Source organism: Elaeis guineensis, chromosome 14 (assembly GCF_000442705.2).
Source record: "Elaeis guineensis isolate ETL-2024a chromosome 14, EG11, whole genome shotgun sequence".
NCBI lineage: Eukaryota > Viridiplantae > Streptophyta > Magnoliopsida > Arecales > Arecaceae > Elaeis > Elaeis guineensis.
The window spans coordinates 66,267,687-66,287,044 of NC_026006.2; the positions used below are offsets into that span (position 1 = coordinate 66,267,687).

At 39.4% G+C, this 19,358-nt stretch overlaps 3 protein-coding genes across 3 annotated transcripts; all 3 read left to right on the forward strand.

Annotated features, from left to right (window-relative positions):
- Positions 1-68: 68 nt before the first annotated feature.
- LOC105057029 (CDP-diacylglycerol--glycerol-3-phosphate 3-phosphatidyltransferase 2) lies at positions 69-5,999 on the forward strand. The gene is given in 8 exon segments (XM_010939461.3): positions 69-531; positions 534-860; positions 2,147-2,244; positions 2,355-2,405; positions 2,570-2,683; positions 5,057-5,113; positions 5,206-5,291; positions 5,396-5,999. Coding segments are annotated over 8 exon segments (1,071 nt in total). The 5' UTR covers positions 69-314; the 3' UTR covers positions 5,517-5,999.
- A 1,194-nt stretch (positions 6,000-7,193) lies between these two features.
- Positions 7,194-10,137, forward strand: LOC105057028 (pentatricopeptide repeat-containing protein At2g37310). Its single transcript, XM_010939460.4, is given in 4 exon segments — positions 7,194-7,826; positions 7,829-8,423; positions 8,426-8,470; positions 8,473-10,137. Coding segments are annotated over 4 exon segments (1,974 nt in total). The 5' UTR covers positions 7,194-7,382; the 3' UTR covers positions 9,363-10,137.
- Positions 10,138-11,918: 1,781 nt separating this feature from the next.
- Positions 11,919-17,946, forward strand: LOC140853720 (uncharacterized). The gene is made up of 4 exons (XM_073248589.1): positions 11,919-12,205; positions 12,297-12,426; positions 12,536-12,993; positions 16,912-17,946. The coding sequence occupies exons 1-4, from the start codon at positions 12,117-12,119 to the stop codon at positions 17,144-17,146; spliced, it is 912 nt and encodes a 303-aa protein (XP_073104690.1). The 5' UTR covers positions 11,919-12,116; the 3' UTR covers positions 17,147-17,946.
- The last annotated feature ends 1,412 nt before the right edge of the window (positions 17,947-19,358 follow it).

Genomic DNA, 19,358 nt, shown 5'->3' on the forward strand with positions numbered 1-19,358 from the left:
ATATTTTAAAAAATTAAATTATATTAAACATCTGCACTCTAATTAATCATGCTGTATGGTCAATCGAACGAAACGGTGCATTTTTTTCTCGATCCTGCGCGGTGGACGTAGAATTCCTCTCGTTCAGAACCCACGATCTCACCGTCCCGCCACGCGGATCAACGCACTTCTTGTCTCCCCACCCCCAGCGTCGGAGGAAAGAACGGCCTACTCCCAAGCGAGGCAAGGAATCCTTCCATCCCTCAAATCCCCAAACAGAGCCACCAGCCTCAAATAAATCCACCCCCCTCTCCTCTTTTTTTCTTTCCAAATCCATGCCTCCGCCCCTCCCTGCGAGCCTCCTTAGAGCCGTCGGCCCCTTCCCGGGCCCCCGCCACCATCCTCCGTCCTTTATCTATGGAAAGCAGCAGCAGAAGAGGCCCCTGCCCCTGGTCCCCCGCTCCCCAGGATTCGTGCGCCCCAACGGTGGCGCGATAATCAATAGGTCGAGCACCACGAGGAGGAGGCTCTTCGTCGACCTAACGGGGAGAGGGCGATCGGTGCGGCTCCGCGATCCGGGGGGGAGGGCGGCTGGTGGTGGATGAGGTCCGGATCTGGGCGCGCGACGCTCACCGCCGGGGAGGGCTCGGACGGTGCGAGGAAGTGGGCCGCAGGTGGTGCGTATGGAGGAAACGGTGGCGAGGGCAAGGCGACCCAAGGGGACGTGATGGGTTCCCTTCATCAGTACCAAATTGATGGAAGAGAGGTGGGGACTGATGGGGGTTATAGGCAGGAAGGGCAGCAAGGTTCGCCAAGATTGTTGACGCTGCCCACCGTTCTTACAATTGGCCGTGTTGCTGCCGTCCCTCTTCTCGTAAGCAGTAGGTCTATTTTGTCTCTCTCTTTGTTTCTTTTAATTTGTCTACATCTATATACGTTTCTTTGATGTTTGCTTGTTTGGTTGCTGATTTACAAGAAAAGATGATATTTTGATGTTTGCAGTGATATTTTTTTTCCTTGCGGAATTGATTTCATAACCTTCAGCCGGTTGGTAATGCTTGCTTTCGAATTTTCTTCCGGGTTTCAGGCTATGATTTCATGTTTCTCCCATCCCATATTCTTTTGTTGATTCCGCAGTATTTGAACATTAAATTCAGGAAATGTTACAAATTTATTTATTTGTTAATTATGTGATTTGAATCTGCTTCTTCCATACGAAGGAAGAATTTTTCTTAATCTCAAAAGATTGATATAAAAATGTGCATCCTTGGAAACAAGCGTGCTTGTTGGACTACTCATGTATCTATGGAATCTTGGAATAAATCCACAGTTCTTATACCTTCTTCCATTATTCTTCACCATAGGTTGATGAAGTATTTATTAATGCATACCACCATTGGTCACTTGGCTTTGGAATTTTTTTAGAAAAAGAATAATTCCTGATATTTTTTAGGGGAGGGAGATTTTTGCACTACAACTGATCACTGTACTCCAGAGAAAAAAAGATATAATTTTTTAAATTGAGGGTTTGCTTCATATTAACTTATGTAGAATGTAGGCAGAAGTGATTTTATTTCTCACATTTTTCTTCATCTCAACCTCAGATTTGTAGGATGACCAACATAAAATTGCAAATGTTCTTAGTAAAGCCTTTGCCATGACATGTAGGATTGCCATTGCAAGGGTTCATAGGATGCATCATGAGGCAGTGAAAAATTGGGTCCATGGGAGCTTATCTTTGTCTTTTCAGAAGAACAAGTGATTTATAACCAAGATTTTAGAGTTGGATATGCTGAAAATCAAGAGCAAAATCCAATTTCAAACCTGACTAACTATAGTGGATTATGAATCCTCCAATTCTAGCATCATGTGGATTCTTTTGTCCTGTGATTATATGCTTTGTGTATGTAAAATCTGATCGGAACCTGGCATATTGATCCCTGGGAACAAGGCTTATTGGTTATGGACCAGATGTGGTAGAACATAAGTGATGTATATTCCAGACTGAAGAATGTATGTTCTGTAATTTTGTTTTCTTCGAATATATAAGTATCAATTGGATCAATGTGTGTCCCTTTTCCATACTGCTATGCTGCATGGGGGATATTCTTTCCAATTTATGCATGTTTTGCATTCGATGAGACTAACATCTTCATTTCCTCACTAGCATTTTACATGAACGGTTCATGGGCAACCACTGCAACAACATGCATATTTATTGCCGCGGCTGTCACAGACTGGCTGGATGGTTATATCGCCCGCAAGGTTTGTGCCCTGTGTCACTTAATGTCTCATATACAGGACATTAACCCAGTTATTCTGGTTTGTGCTTTGACAGAATGTTTTCATGCTGTCACATTTTTTCTGTTCATCAGATGCGGTTAGGGACGGCTTTTGGTGCATTTTTGGATCCTGTAGCTGATAAGGTTTATCCTTTTCTTCTGTGCCTTGTTTTGCTTGCACTGTCATTGTTGAATCTTGAATGACTTGAATTTTACAGATCAATTAAGCAGATGACATTATCTATATTTTCTGTTTTTTTGGTGTCAGTTTAAGAGTCCTATTAATTTATTTTGCTCATTGAGTGCAGCTTATGGTTGCTGCCACACTAGTATTATTGTGTACCAGACCTTTGGAAGTCGCTGCATTTGGAGATGCACCATGGCTTCTGACTGTACCTTCAATTGCCATTATTGGTAGAGAGGTGATCACCAATTTAAAACTTCATTTACTGTATTTGTAAACTGCTAGCTTTCTCTGTTCTGTGTTCCAGGTCATTGGTGCCTTCTTATCTTCAGCTTGGTATTGCACTATTTGTAAATCATCCATGCTAGTCTGCTAAGTTCACCTTATTGTTATTTATAGTGGGATTGATATGGGTACTTTTTAAAATGAGTCCCTGCATCTTTTCTTGCCAAATTATAGCTGACTTATCCGATGGCCAAAGGACATTTATTATAAAATAATGCAGTGATACAGTTGTCCGTGTTAAGCGTAATCTCTGAATGTAACGTCAGTTTAACCAAAACTTATAACCAAGGTCTAAAATACCATGTGTTGGACCGTCCTAGTTTTTTTCCATTTTCCAACTCATTCTCTCTCGAAACTTGGAATGGTGTTCCATCCCAGCACTCGGGACGGTGGGACACCCCATCATCCCACTGGTAGTTAAAACCTTGATCATAATCAATATGGGAGCTAAAAATTCCGTAAAAGAGCATGTTAAATTTTTGCTAAATAGTCATCTTATATTTTACACCAAAACGGATATCTATAATAAAACTTTTGTAACTCATCTAAGTTTGTTTGTATCATCCCATCCCATGCCTCACCCTAGTAAGCGCACAAAATTTTAGAATTGTATTGGAGGTAATTTTGTGGGGTAGTAACCTCTTCTAGCAAAATGCTGCTTTCTGAAAATGGATCTTTCCAACATATGGTGAATATAGCCCTGCCAAGGAAAGGGTTTTTCTTATTGGATCAATACAGATGAGCCAACCTTCTATAATATAACTACTTTTTAATCCCCAATGACATTTTATCATTAAGAAGAGGAAAAATGACACCAGATCGTCTATCAATATCTACTGGAGGAGCAGGAATGAAGAATGAATATCCTTGTTTAAATTAATGAAATTGTTGGTTTAAAAAAGCAATAACCTTGTTGTTTTAGAGTTCCCACTGAAACCAGACAAGCAACTTGCACTTTGAAAACTGAAATAGCATTTTATTGCTATTAGTAGCTACCATTACTCTTGCTAATGCTCATTAACATTTCATATGCACATTCAATGAATATTCTCTCCCGATATGCACCATACACCATGTCGTATTGCATCTCCTGCCTATTGTAGATTGATATAAACTATGTCAATCTCCTCTTTTTTGCTCTAAATGAATTGAACAACTGCCTGAACAGGAAAAAAACCTTCAGTGTCAGCTTTAAGCTTTTGTGACCTTTAAAATTTCTTTGCAGCTAGCATCTTCCTGGTCTTCATACTTCATAGTACATTTTAAGTTTAATTCACCTTTGTGTGATAACATGCATATTAACTCTGCTTACAGACTGTTATTTCAGTCACATTCTTCCTCTTTTTTTTTTATATGTATCACTATGCTAATATTTAGGATTTCATTTAGGTGATTAGTTGACCAAATGAACCAATCCTTTTGGTTACAGTTATTTCATTTACGCCTCTGGTCTTACCTTTTATCTTCCTACCTGAATATTCCTCTATTGTCAAAGCTTCCCATAATTACCCACACTTAATTATCATGATAATTTCATGAAGAAGTAGACAAATTACCTCCACTTGCCAATGCATTTATGTGCAGTAAATAGCTTCTTTTTTTATACAGCCTGTGAGCAAAAACTGAATTTCTTTCCTCTCTTCCTTCATAGCCTTTATGGCCTTACTTCGGTTTCTTAAGGCTTTGCTGATTACTAAACCCTTTGTTGGATTGAGATAAATATATGGAAATCACATGAATGTGCATATACAGCGACAGTGAATAAAGTTTAATCACTTTGACATCTCGTGCTTGCTGAACATCTAATTTATCGGTAAAGTTACTGCTGATCTCATGAACTGTTTGATAGTGAAAAGAAGTTGATTATTTTATCTCTTATACTGATCATAATAAAATTAACATATATGAAATCCAGGGATGACCTGTTTTATTCTCTTTTCTGAATGTAGAATTTGGATCGATACCAGGCCTAGGATTACAAGGAGCTTATTAAATATATTTAGATAACAACTAAATTATAGATGACCAGTGACAAAAGAAATTCAGGCTTATATTCTGCAAGGCTTAATTAAGATGTTTTCCTTTCCTCTTTTTTTGGAATATAAACACTAAAAGTTGGATTCTTTGGTAGGGTTACCATTTTATATTAAAGAAAAAATTATCCAAACTTTAACTTATACAATGGTTTTATATGAAAAATAAAAGCAATGGTGGATTGTTATGTGCTTACATTATGATGTTGAGGGAAAGGATTTGGTATGTTACTGTGGCATTAGCAGGAGCATTATTATGTGCTAACTCAAGCGTTTATTATCCTTTTCTGCAGATAACAATGTCAGCTGTCAGAGAGTGGGCTGCATCTCAAAATAGTAAAGTTCTTGAGGTTGTTTTTCTCACTTCAACCGCCTGTCTATTTTCACTCATCATCCCAACATATGCCAACTTTTGATATTGACCTGTGTTGCCTAATGGCAGGCTGTAGCAGTAAACAATCTGGGGAAATGGAAAACAGCAACACAAATGACTGCTCTCACCATTCTCCTCGCCACCAGAGACTCCAGGTTGTCACCCTATTCCTCCAAATGATTAATTATGTTTTTGGACTTTTTCGTTTATTGCATTTATTCAGAATACTTCACTAAACATAATTTCAATAACTGTACAGTCTAACAGGTCCGGGTGTTCTAGTTGCTTCCGGTGTAGTTTTGCTTTACATATCTGCTGGGCTTGCCGTATGGTCGTTGGCTGTCTACATGAGGAAGATATGGAGAGTTTTGCTGAAGTAATTACATAATACTTCAAAGTGGATACAAGTCTCAATGCTATAGGACGGCATTCATAAACATTTGGGATGTCCAAGTGTCATCAACTTGATGGTCGGTAGGCTCCTAATTTAGCGGCTTTCTCCAGGCCTAACGGGGCCTTTTTCTTACTGATCAAAGCAAGCTGAGTGTTTGGTGGATGTGATGCGATCATTCTACAGCGTGGAGGCTGGTGCTTAAACATTTCATTCATCATATACTGCAACATTGGTTTGGTTAGCAATTTCTCATCAAAATCAGGGGATGCTTTTACATCTTGTCACAATTACCTTGGTGAGCCATGAGAGCAGATGGAAGCATTTTGTGGTTGTTTGGAAAACAAAAGATTTTGATCATAGGATGTTTGTGACATGAATCAATGATGTCAGCAAGTAGCCATAGACTCGACATTTTTCACAGAAAGGTCTATACCATGATAATCAAAAGTATATCATTGCATGTCGATAATCTTATCATTCAGAATGGAGTTGCTTTAAAAAAAAAAAAAAGGCCAAATAGGCAAAAGTATAGATAGTGGAGCAAATCTTTATGCTACATATATCCTAGAGAAGTTTGTTAGGTGTAATTTTGTAATTTGGGATTGTTCTGTCTGTTCCAATCACCTTCAAGCTTATAGCCTGTGATTTATTTTATGGAGGGACAGGACAGCCGGACAGGTGGTAGTTCTTTGTTTAATATAAAGTTCTTAGGAAGTTTAGTAGCAAAAAATATGATTTTATATTTATTATAAATATAATAAATATTATATATATATATTAAAAATATTTAATTAAATATAAATTATTTTTATGATTATTTAAATATATTAAATTTTTAGAGGATTAGAGATAAATTTTTAATTTTATTTTTAATTTAAAAATAGCTTCTCAAGATGAATTTTATGTAAAAATATTTATCTATTTCAAACATAAGTTAAAAATAATTATTCATTTTGATTGAAATTAATCATGTATCCTTATATCTTTTAAAAATTACGGCATGATATTATCATAGTATTGTATTCTTTTACAATAAGATAGTGTTATATTATGTTAGTGTAGTATTTTTTGTAATAATAATGTGTTGTTTTATTGTATTGTATTAGTATAGTATTTTTTTATAATAAGATAGTATTACATTATATTAGTGTTGTATTTTTTATAATAATATAGTATTATTTTTTTATTATATTAATATTTTTTTTTATAATAAGATAGTATTATATTATCATAGTATAGTATTTTTTTATTATAATATTATTTACAACAATGCAGTGTTGTTTTATAATAAATAGTATAATTTTATAATAATATAGTATTATTTTATAACAGTATAGTATTATTTTTATTATAGTGTAGTGTTGTTTTATAATAGTATAATATTACTCTATAATATGTAGTGTTGTTTTATAACTGCAAAGATAATTGGGTCATTCATCTTATTTGAGTAGTTGTTTTTAAATTATGTTTCAAATGAGAAGATATTTTATTTGAAACTTGAGTGGATAATTATTTTAAATTTAAATTTAATTATTTTTTATTATTTTTTATTTTTATTTTAAAAAATAATATTATAAAAAATAATTTATTATTTTTTTGAAAAGAAAAGCTCATGCGACAAACTCTCAGGTTTCTTGATACAGTCATAAAGAAAAAGAGAAATACGGTCACCAGGATCATGTCCGGCCATGATGGCTTCCCTTTCAAAGCGTCAACTCTCACCGGGGCGCCATTTACATTTTACACGTTATTTTACGTGTATCTCACGCCGTCTCCGTAGTATAGACAGCGAAACGTTCTACAAAAATCAATCGCATTCCCGCCAACTCCAACCCCAGCTTGGCTTGGATGGATGAGGCTTTCCGCGCCCCTCCAACAAAACCCAGCACTCCGACGCGCCTTGGCCGCCGTCGCTTCCTCCCCTGCCCCAGACTACCGCGCCTACGGCCTCCTCATCCAGCACTGCGCCGACCACGGCCTGTTCCGCCAGGGCCGCCAGCTCCACGCCCGCCTCCTTCTCCTCTCCGTCCTCCCCGACAACTTCCTCGCCTCCAAGCTCCTCTCCCTCTACTCCCGCTCCGCCCGCCTCCCCGAGGCCCGCCGCCTATTCGATGCCATCCCTCACAAGAACCTCTTCTCCTGGAACGCCATGCTCCTCGCCTACGCCCTCCACGGTTACCCTTTCGACGCCATCCGCCTATTCGCGTCCCTCCCTTCCTCGCTCGCCCCCGACGCCTTCACCCTCTCCGCCCTCCTCAAGTCCCTCTCCTCCCTCCCCACCTCCTCGCTCCCCCGCCTCACCGGAAGGAGGTCCACGCCTTCGCCCTCCGCGCTGGCCTCGACGCCGACCTTTTCGTCTCCAATGGATTGATAACGCTTTACGCTCGGACGGACGATTTGACCTCCGCGAGGAAGTTGTTCGACGCGATGCCCCAAAGAGATATCATCTCCTGGAACTCCATGATATCTGGGTACTCTCAGGGCGGCAACTACGAAGCGTGCTTGGGACTATACCAGGAGATGGAACGGGGGCAGGACGGCGTGGTCCCTAACAGGGTCACGGTGGTCAGCGTGTTGCACGCTTGTGCTGAGCTCAAGGACCTTACTTTTGGAATCAGAGTTCACCGGATGGCAGTAGAGAATGGGATTGAAATGGATACCGTGTTGTGGAATTCGATCATCGGGTTGTATGCCAAGTGTGGGAGCTTAGACTATGCTCGGAGATTGTTCGAAGAGATGGCCGAGAAGGATGGCATCAGCTACAGCGTGATGATAGCTGGGTATATGAGCTATGGGTTTGTGGATCAGGCAATGGAGCTCTTTCGGCAAATGGTGAATCCTGTTCTCAGTACGTGGAATGCTGTGATTTCCGGTCTCTTCCAAAACAACCGTCACACGATGTCTTGGATTTATTTCACGAGATGCAGGCTTCTGGTTTTAGGCAAATTCAGTAACTCTTTCGAGTGTTCTTCCTTCTCTTTCCTTCTTTTCGAACCTCCTGGGAGGGAAGCAAGTCCATGGCTATTGCATCAGGAATGAGTGTGATCAGAACATCTATGTGGCAACTGCTCTCATAGACTTGTATGCCAAGGCTGGGTTCCTTGATGGAGCTCAAAGGCTCTTTGAGGGAACCAAGCTTAGAAGTGTCATTGTTTGGACTGCAATCATATCGGCCCATGCATCTCATGGAGGCGCTGATGCTTCACTCGCTTTGTTTGAGAGGATGCTCGATGCCGGGATTAAGCCAGACCCTGTGACTTTCACTGCGGTGCTCTCCGCTTGTGCTCATGCTGGGGTGGTAGACAAGGCTCGCCACATTTTTGATGCTATGTTGCCGGAACATGGAATTTCTCCGGCAGTCGAGCATTATGCTTGCATGGTTGGAGTCCTTGGCCGCAATGGGATGCTTAAAGAAGCTGTGGAGTTCATTGATAAGATGCCCTTTGAGTCAAATGCGAAGGTATGGGGTCCATTGCTCAATGGAGCAGCCATGTTTGGCGATGTCGAGCTTGGGCAGTTGGTGTTTGACCGGTTGTTTGAGATCGAGCCGGAAAACACAGGGAATTACATTGTCATGGCTAATTTGTATTCGAAGGCTGGGAAATGGGAGGAAGCCAACATGGTAAGGGATAAGATGAGGGGAACTGGTCTGGCAAAGATTCCAGGTTGTAGTTGGATGGAGATCAGCAATGGGTTGCAGGTCTTTGTAGCTGGAGATACATCAAATAGGCGCTCTGAAGAAATCTATGTTGTGCTAGAAGGACTGGTTAGATTGATGAGAGAAGAAGGTTACGTTTTAAGTTGTGAATTGGATGAGGAGAGTGATTGTTGAAAGCCATTGGACTGCACTTGAGCATCAGAGGAGTCTATTTCTCAAAGCACTGCTTATGGAATTGCTATTATCTGCATCACTTTGAAGCCCTGAAGTGGCTGATCTTTTTTCTGGGCTCCATGCATGCTAGATTTGGCTATTTGACTAGTCTATGCCCTCGGGCTATAGGTCCCCGTAATCTTTGAAGACTTTATCATAAAAAGCGAACGCAGGATCAATTTCATTGCTTCCCAAAACAATGCGCAGTCCTTGGAGTCATGACGGTATTGAAGGATACTGGTGGCTGGTGAAAGTTGACGAGATTAGTCTTTATGTTTAGTTGGACAGCAAAACATCTGGAAACAGAGGGGTATCCTATGGATGAACAAGGTTGAATCTTGAGAAAGTCCTTGAATTGTATACATCGATTATTTTTTCGGCAGCTCATAAAGGGATTTGGTAAAACTTCCATGCCTGTTTTCTTACTCACTGGGAGATTCACGGTTTATGGACCTTTATTTGGATAATAGCTAGTGGATGATAGAGCGGATACAAGCATCAACATTGGAGCACATTTAGCATGGATTTTGCAGAAGTGGATGCAAATGGCACGGTACAAATACATGCACTAGGCCTGCAGGTTTGGCTGTAATTTCTTGGCTGGTAGGGTGCAGGCTCAAGTAAATTTAAAGAAGGGAAAAAAGTTGATGTTTTGATAATAATAGATGATGCAAATATATTGCTTTTTTTTATTAAGAAAACTCAGCTATACGAAACCATATATGTTTTTTCCTTTTATTTGGGTCATTGGTGCATCTATTTCTAAATATCATTACCATCCTGAACTTGAAATAGAAGCTAGCGTTTACTTTGTGTCCTCTTCTATATGTAAAATCCAAGTACAATTTGGTAACAACTTGAGGGTCTATTATGAAGTACAAAAATTGGCTCCCTCCAGTTTATTACCGTCAAATTAAAATTTTCAGATTTTCTCTAAATTTATTTATGAGAACGACCACATCATGCAAGAGAATAATAAGGAGAAAAGCTCTCCTATGTTTGATCTGAAACAAAACCAAACGAGTTTCAGAAAACTGCAGTGGATAGCCACCTGGGCAACACCAGAGGACTGTATTAGGGGATATAAGAACTAAGCAACAATCTTCGAATTACGGGCTACCATGTTTTATATGGCTTGGTACTTGTTCCCACTGCCACAATTTGATGATTGTATAGTATATTTGGGGAGGTTCACATGCTCCCATGTCCTCCCTCGGTCCGTGAACAAAAGCGAACAACCCACGCGTTAAATGGCCTCTTCTTGCAGTCACCTCCAACCTTCATTGTCCTATCTATCCTCCCTGTCTCTCGGTTCAGGAGAGTCACATGAGCGTTGGATCAACTGACCTTATAATTCTGTGGTAAAGTCCAGAACACACCATCACTCTCACAGGTCTCAGTGAGGACCCAAGGGTGTAATGAGTGAATATTATTACATCACTCTCTGGTTAGTGGCCCGCATGCTTAGAGTGCAAGCTAAACCAACTAACACCTCATTCAACAATTTTCTTTTGTCAAGCATCCAGGTTAGCAGGGGAAAAAGTGGCAATCAGCATGAACTTAAAGAAGACCAGAAGAATGAAGTAGGAGAGTAATCATCTTTGTTTGCTAAGAATCATACTAGGTTATTTTAATTCCACAATGCTAATCGAACAACCTAACTTTTGTAGATCTTCCAAGGGATTGTCTCAGTGAACGTGCCATACAAGGACACAAATGGGCTCTGGAATCTCAGATTAATTTATATGAATGATTCATGATATGAACTCAGGGCAATCTCGCAATCCGGTAATGATGTCAAAGTTATCTGCATTAGCGAAGAAGAGCAACGTGCCTGGAACCGAGGCCTCACTCACTTGAGTAGAACTATTGTTGGTGAGGAGATTTCCTGAAGATTATCCCTTTTTTTAAAGCAGGCGCCAAAGATCTTCATGAGCACATCCATAATGACCTTGTTCTGCCTGAAGTTTAAATATTTGTCAGAGCCACACGACCCATAACTGTGATCCATCTTTCCAAAACTTTATTCTAGTTATGCTGGCTTCTAGTGTCAAAACTAGGCTATGTGGAGTCATATTTTTTTGCTCTTCTTCATTTGACACATCCAATCAAACTAGCAGGTCCCTTAATAAGCTTATCGTTCATAGATTCCGCGCACGTGTGGACAAGTGTGCCAAGGTGATCCACCAACCGTGTGCCACGAGCGGACCGCACGTGTAACTTTGGTCCCTGCCATCCATTAATAACGTGCGCTGGAACCCATGAAGGTGCAGACACGGGGCACACATGCATGCTAAGACATCAAACAACTGCACTGTGTTCACGTGATGGCCGCGCTCCACCATAAGCGCTTACGTCGAATACATCGTTTGAAATGCCCACATCCCAAGACCTAGCCACCGCACCCATTAAGTTCCGGTGCTCCTCCGGCACAACATATAATAACCCTTTCCCTGTCCTTTCTACTTTTTCGGCCAACGAGCGGGGTCCGTTCATTCTCCTTTGCCGGTCCAACTACTAAGTGAGTCCAAGGGGCAGGGGAAAAGACACCAAAGAGAGATAAAAGCTGGTGGAAAACTGAAAAGGCCGCAGCAAGGGAAGGGACCGACTTATTCTGAATCCTTGTTTAGTCTTGTTTGCTAGTAGCTACTGGCCTCTAGCCTTCTCACGGTTGGTAGCGGGAGAATAGGTGGAGCCCCTGGAGTACCGCTTGAAATGCCAGAAACTGAGATGCAAACTATGGGGTGGGTAGAGAAGGGTCTTGGTACTCACAACAAGATGATTGTATCAAGCAACCAATGCAGGTAAGCAGCCAACACCTTTTCCCTCCTTCCTCAGAGTTTCAGTGTTTTGATTATTTTTATGACTCCAATGAGGGTGGTGTGCTGGTATTAGAGGAGGAGGTATGATGGGGAAAGGAGGGGATGATGGGCTGAGGACTGTGGAGTGCTTGAGGGGGAGGCTGCTGGCTGAGAGAGTGGCCTCCAAGGCTGCCAAGGAGCAAGCAGACAACATGGCCAAAAGGGTAACCATCATCATTCTTAACAGGAATTCTATTCATATGAATTCCTCTTTTCATAGTCTATGTTCCCTCTTTTTGGCTTTTTTTTTCTCTTTCTATTGTTTTGTAACAGTTGGAAGAGCTGGAAAGAAAAATTGCTGAGGAGATCAGGTACAGGAACATGGCCGAAAAGAGGCTCAAGCATGCTTTGAAGAAGTTGGAATCCTTAAAGATTTTGGATGTCGCGGGCCAAATGGATCTCCATGGTAGTTTGGGGAGTTCTTCGTCCTCGCATTGCTTGTCGGATCATCAGAAACTGGAAGGTTGGGGGACCGGTTCGCCGACGGTGGATTCGGAGCAATGCGAATCGCAGGAGGAGGTGACAGGGGCGCCGAGTCCTTCAGGTTCGGAGGATCTTCTGAGAGATGATGTCTCTGGTAGTTCGTTGGTTGATTCGCCACATCATCATGATGGGAAGGATGGGAGCTGGAGTTCGGTTAGGACGGCACAATCTCGTAACGAGGGAGAGTCTCATGGGGATGAAAGCAACAAAGGTGGCAGCCCCCAACAGTGGACTGCGGATGCTGCAAGGTATGTTAATGTGCAGTAGAGATTCCACTGAATTTTCTGACAGCTTTGATTATCAGAATGCTTTTTTTTTTTTTTAATGCTTTTTGATGATGAATTGCTTTACTATGATTAGTGACACTGGATGATGGTGATGATAACTGTAATTTCATATATTTTCTTCTGGGAACCTAAAGTAATTTCATGCTCGTTCATTCTTTAGAAGTGTTCTGGAAAAAGACCAGGTTAACGAATAATGGCATGATCCTGGAGGCAAGTTAGCTTGTCTTTACTACAGTTATAGAATTTTAAGAACCATAAGCTAGCTGATTATATTAGACATGATGGGGAACAGGTGATTGTTAGATATAGAAATGAAGCAAGAGTATTCAGGGAGGGGAAAAATGCAAGAGTATTCAGAATATGTCTGAGTTTAGAAAAGGTAACATAAGGCTGAAAGTCGGTTAGTAGAAGCACTGGATCAGAATAAGAAATTGCCTTAGTGATGCTTTTTCTTTTCTTTTTTGTTGGGGGTTGGGGGGTGTTGGGTGGATGGTTAAAAAGGTTAATCTCCACCTCTATATCACTTGATTTCATTGGAGGCCATCTGTTTCGGATCTCACAGCTATGTTGATTTTATCATCTAAGGTGATGGTCTCTCCATCCTCTTTGCTTACTAAATTGAATATGTTAAGTCACCTCCTCCTGCGAGAGCAAAATGTCAAATTTCTTTAATTAAAATAACTTCAGCATTTGCTGATCTGAAAAGTGCAAGTTGCAATGATTTGTGAACCTAAGAAAGGAAATGCTTGAATAACTAGATGCTCATCCAAGATTCTGTTCTGCGATTGGTGATTCTTGATAACAGAGTTGTAATAACCCAAACTTATGGAACTAGTAACAATCTTTTAATGTTTCATATGATTATTTAGGAGTATTTTGTCTTGTTGTAAAAGCTTATATTCAGGGTCACATAGCTCAAGAAAATGCTCTGTTAATAGAACAGAACATTGGTAAACTGCCTCAGGCAGTCTTAGGTGGTGATACTTGTTGAAGCCTTGGTGAGACACCGAGGTCTTTAGGCAGGCATCTAGAGTTGAATTGACCTAACTGTTCATTAACTTCTATTTAAATATTGTAAAATTGTAACTTGTATCTCTTACACACAAACACAGACTTAGAGTTGAATTGACCTAACAAGCCTTGGTGAGACACAGAGGTCTTTAGGCAGGCATCTAGAGTTGAATGACCTGACTATTCATTAACTTTCTATTTACATATTGTAAAATTGTAACTTGTATCTCTTACACACAAACACAGACTTGAAAACTTTGTTTATAGAAAGCTTGTTATAAGAACATCAGGGTAAAAACTATGAATGCTTTAACTATTTGTGTATGCCATAATTATGCAATCCTTAAGGAAGAGTTCCACAGAACCCATATTCATGGGAATAGAAGAGTATTTGTAGTTTCCCTTGATTTGTTAGAACAATTTAATGATACTATAAGTCTACAACACAATGACATGACTTAGTTTACCCAAGTTATAGCTATAATACAACTTACTAATAAAGCTATAGGTTTTGAGTTATTTGTTAAGCCACGAGCCTGAGCGCTATGCTATCGTTAGGTCCTTAGGAGCCTAGCATGTGAGTTGTTACACTGCCTGGTATGCTAGCATGTGGTGGATGCAAGGTGATGAGTTTGCGAGGCACGCAGGTGGGACTACCTTGACATCTATGTGACGCCTGTTACAAGTGAAGCTCTGTTTCTGAAATGGATAAAATCAAGTAGGTGTTGATGCAAAAGAGAAAGTCAGCTAACCACAAATATCAAAAGGACATAAGGAGGAGGGAAAAAGATTGGGAAAACCACAAGATGAAAGTCGAGCTGCCATCAGATGCAGCATTACGTCTCCAACAAAGCATTTTTTATCTTGCTTTCCGCATAAAAAATATTCCTTTAGTTGTGTCTTAGTAGTTATCTAATTCCATAACTTCTAGTATTCAGAAACATCCTTGAGTTTCTTCTAATCATCATTTGGTCATTTCTTCTTCCACTTCTCACGTATGACGAACAAGGAATCCTCTGTCTTTACTAACTGATCTATATATAAACCTTGAAAAGGCCATCCTACAATGTGGTCACCCATTGATTCTGCATTTATCAACTGTGTATCTGTCGAGAAATCTCCAAGCTACTAGATTGCTATGCATCCTTTTCTACTCACCACTTGTGGTGATGATATTATAGTTTTGCCATGTATTATGTAGACAATCGGTTGATGAATGTAAATCATAAGCATTTAGTTGATAGTATTTGTCTTTATTGTGTAAAGTTGCTTTCCATATTTTATTCTTCTCAACCTCAAAAGGCCTACGAGATTCATTAAGCTCACAGATACTGGAGAAGGTGAGAAACAGTAGAACTTTCTTCTTCATGTATTTTCTAGAGAAATATATGATTAGCTGCATGGAAAAGGGAACCAACCGAGGGGGAAAAATTCACATCTATGTTTGTGAACATTTTCCAAGTACTGGATCATAAAAATAGATATGACCAACAATATAAAAAGTTTGAACTAACTGAAAATATTTAACATCCATGGAAATTAACTATTTACAAGTGGCAAGTCAAGACTCGTGTCTTTTGAAGTGTGCCCAAGAGAACTGCACTTCATAACTGGAAAATCTAATGCCAAACTGTTGGATACAGAATTTGAACAAACCATACAGAACCTCAATAATGCGATTGCAGTATATAAATAAGATTGAAACTAATGTGCAGTGGCAGTTTATAAAGAAAAGCAGTAAAAATACATTTGTCCAAATGTATTAGGATCTGTCTTTTTTTTTTTTTTTTGAAGGAAATGTATTAAGATCTGTCATGCCATGCATAAATCCAAGAACAACCTCCAGAAAACCTACTTTTATTCCTCTCGGAAAATGTTTCTTGTTCTGTACAGGGTCTCCATATTTTATGATCTTCTCAGCTACAACATTCTGCATAGGGGGAAGTACTTAGATAATGTATGACTGTCTTCAAAATACCTTCGCCTGTAAGTTAACTGGCCTTCCAAGTTGCATCATATTGAACCCAGACAGTTTATTATCCTTTGCTCTTCTCAAATCGATTCAGATCACAAGTTAATAAATACCTATGAATAAGATAATATTGGGAAAAACAGATATAATTGAAGGCCTACTACAACAATGTGGAACAAGAATCAGATTTCAATGACATTTGTTATGAATCAACTCCAACTTGCTGCAATAGGATTTATTATTATACATGACACATGGCAGGCCCATAACATGGTGAAGAACTTACATATGCCACATATACAAACTCGTCCCATGAACCAAGTCAATTCAAATATTCAATCATAAACATATATGACACTCATGTGCACATGCATTATGCACGGTGTTTATCTTGCATGGACAAGGGCAATGAGTCGGCTTTTGAAAGTAAGTATTTATTGTGTAACAGCCAACCCAAGCGGTTTTTTTTTTGTGTATGTCTAGATCTATATTCAATAACAACTAAAACAATCTTGATATATAAATTTGAATGAACAAACCAGTTTTCAGTGAATATATCTCAGCATGATGGGTCCATTGAGCAATGTAAATTTACTCCTTGGAGAGAGCATCAACCTGGAATAAATGAAGCTTGTCTAAGCGAGTTAGAATGAGCATAGAAAACCTTTTGTTGCAACAAAAAAAAAAAGAAGAAGTCTATGGTACCTTATCTTTATACACTCACAAGAATTGGGAATAATTCATAAATATTACCAACATGCTGAAGCCATGAACTTCAAATTTAAGGTTTATTACTTGTTTTCTCCAGCCAATATCATACCTCCCTCTCTCTCTCTCTCACTCAAATGTTGCTTATCATAAACTCAACAAGCTTACGTTTTTGCTTCTTGGAGCAGGCAATATTCTGTAGATGACAGCAAGCTGGGTACTGTTGAGCATCAGGTTGAAGAGGTAGACAATACACTGGCTCTGGTTCCAGCAAGCATGCGGTCCAACCTGGAGGGCTGCAAACCAGTGGTCAAGAATAACGTACAAAGTGTTCTTCTTGCCCTAAGACATGTCAAAGAGCAATTGCAATATTCCATAGGGAGAACTGGTGTTTGCTCTTCCAAAGAGCTGTATGGCCAGTGAGGATATTATGGGCATTTTCACAGATCAAGTACATTTTCAGTAGGTATTGTTGAAAAGTAAATGGAAGGCCAGGTGAAGCTGTTTCTTATAGGATTTTTGTTCTGGATGGCTGATATCGTATACCACTGATAATGCATCAATATCCAAGATTTATCATCTCGGAAAGTGGTGATTTTTCCAATGCAAAAAAATGGCAGAAGGTTTGATTAAAAAGCATCATAATCTGCAATTGCTCAGCTGATGTCGTTCTTTGTTCTCTTTTTTCTTTCTCCTTTTTTGGGGACTGGGAAAGAGTTGCGGACCCCACCCAAATTATTGATAATATTTGAAGTTGTTCAGAGGGCTCATACCCGCGTTACTTGTATCCAAGCTCCAATAACTTCACCAACTGAACCAATTGGTGGCCATCTGATGTCATGCATTGTAGTTTTTCCAATCTTCCATCCATATGAAGCTAGATAACAAGCATCATCTGTGCACTAGACAGGAGTCGTGGATGGAGAGGATTTTTGTTGAAGGTGATTTTACCACTGTCATTGGATGGATCCATGACAATAGAAGGCAGCTAGAAGCCCATTCTTTTCTCTCTGACATCTGGATTGCGCTTCAGCTCTCAGTTGCAGTGTTGGTGTGACATATTTCTCAGAGAGGCGAACAGCACGGTAGATTAGATTGCATTGTTTATTATAGAGCATTTTGGAGATTGAGTTTGGTGCAGTATCCCATCGATCTTGTGGAAACTTTTGTATTTTGACTTTCTGGACTGCTCTCACATTAGAGTTGTGTAATTGCCTGGAATACCCCCTCAAAAAAAAATTAATAATAATAATAATAATAATAATAATAATAAGCTAGATAATGCTTTTTTCATCTCAAGTTATTGTTGCCAATTCTTTTCTTGAAAATGTGGCAGTTTCGTTAGCAAGACTTTCTACCATATTGCAAAAACAATCTTGATTCTCCATTAATACTTTCCTAATCTAGTTTTAGGATTTCTTGGAGTGCTAGTTGGCCTTGCTCCAGTTATTTTTTGTTTGAATCTATGCCATGCTAGCTGTGGCATATCCCAATACCAATCTGAGACTGCAACTGGTATTGCCATTGTGTGAAGATTCTAGTTAGAATGTTATATGTACAAAATCAAATAGGGGCTATCTAAATTGAAGATCCACATCAATAATTTTGATATACAACCCTGAAACAGAAAATTTCATGTGGCACTTGATGGGTACCCCAAACACTTGCTGCTGCCCCATCATAGATGTCTTTAACAATTTCAGCTCAACATATGTGCACAGTTTTCTTCCTAAATCCCTAGCATAGTTACCTCTCTCAGTACTATATCATCCTACTAGAAAAAACTTATCTATAGATAGGTTCTCCTTTGTATCTAAATCGTTCCATCAACTCCTGAATGAAGATGATGGCTCCCACCATCTTGGACCTTTCTGCTGCAGAACAAAATAGTTTTCAATAGAATGATCCCCCATACCTTTTCAGTGTGACTACAAATCTTATACGATCACTCTAGGTCTTCTTACTACTTTTAAACCTTTGAATTCTAAATTCAAATGTTATAATTATTGAAAGTTCTCGTTTGCCCATAGTCCATCATCATCATGGTTTTATTCGGTCCATGGCAAACTCTGACATGCAAGCACCACTCCAAATCTGGCGCTTACGTCGACTTTAAGTCCTTTTTTTGAAGAGATGTATGTGAAGGACAACTTCTCAGCATAATTTAACAAGTATTGCCATGGTGTGTTGATTGACTAATTGGGAAATGCTTTTTTGTGATAGGATTATTTTTTTTTTTTTTTTTGCAATGCAAGGCCCTGGGATGAAGGATGTTGTGTCTTGTTTCAATATTTGATTCTACCTTGTCATATTGTAAACTATAGTGAGAGTTTCATTTGAGTGAGATGTGCCCATGTTTTAAATGTGATTAATTATGTGTTTTCATATTATATTTCAACGTAAAATTGCTTTACTTCTTGCAAAGCTCAACATTCCATCTCTCTCCTTGAAAGTCAATTAGAGTTATAGTTCTATGATCCAACATAACGAACTACATAAATTAAAGTTATGGAAATCTTTCATATTTATAAAAATCAAGCCAACTTAACAGTACTTTTATAAATTTAAATCAGGACAGCCATGCAGGCAAGCATTTAACTTGTAAAACCAACAGTTCTATATATTGCTCGTTTTG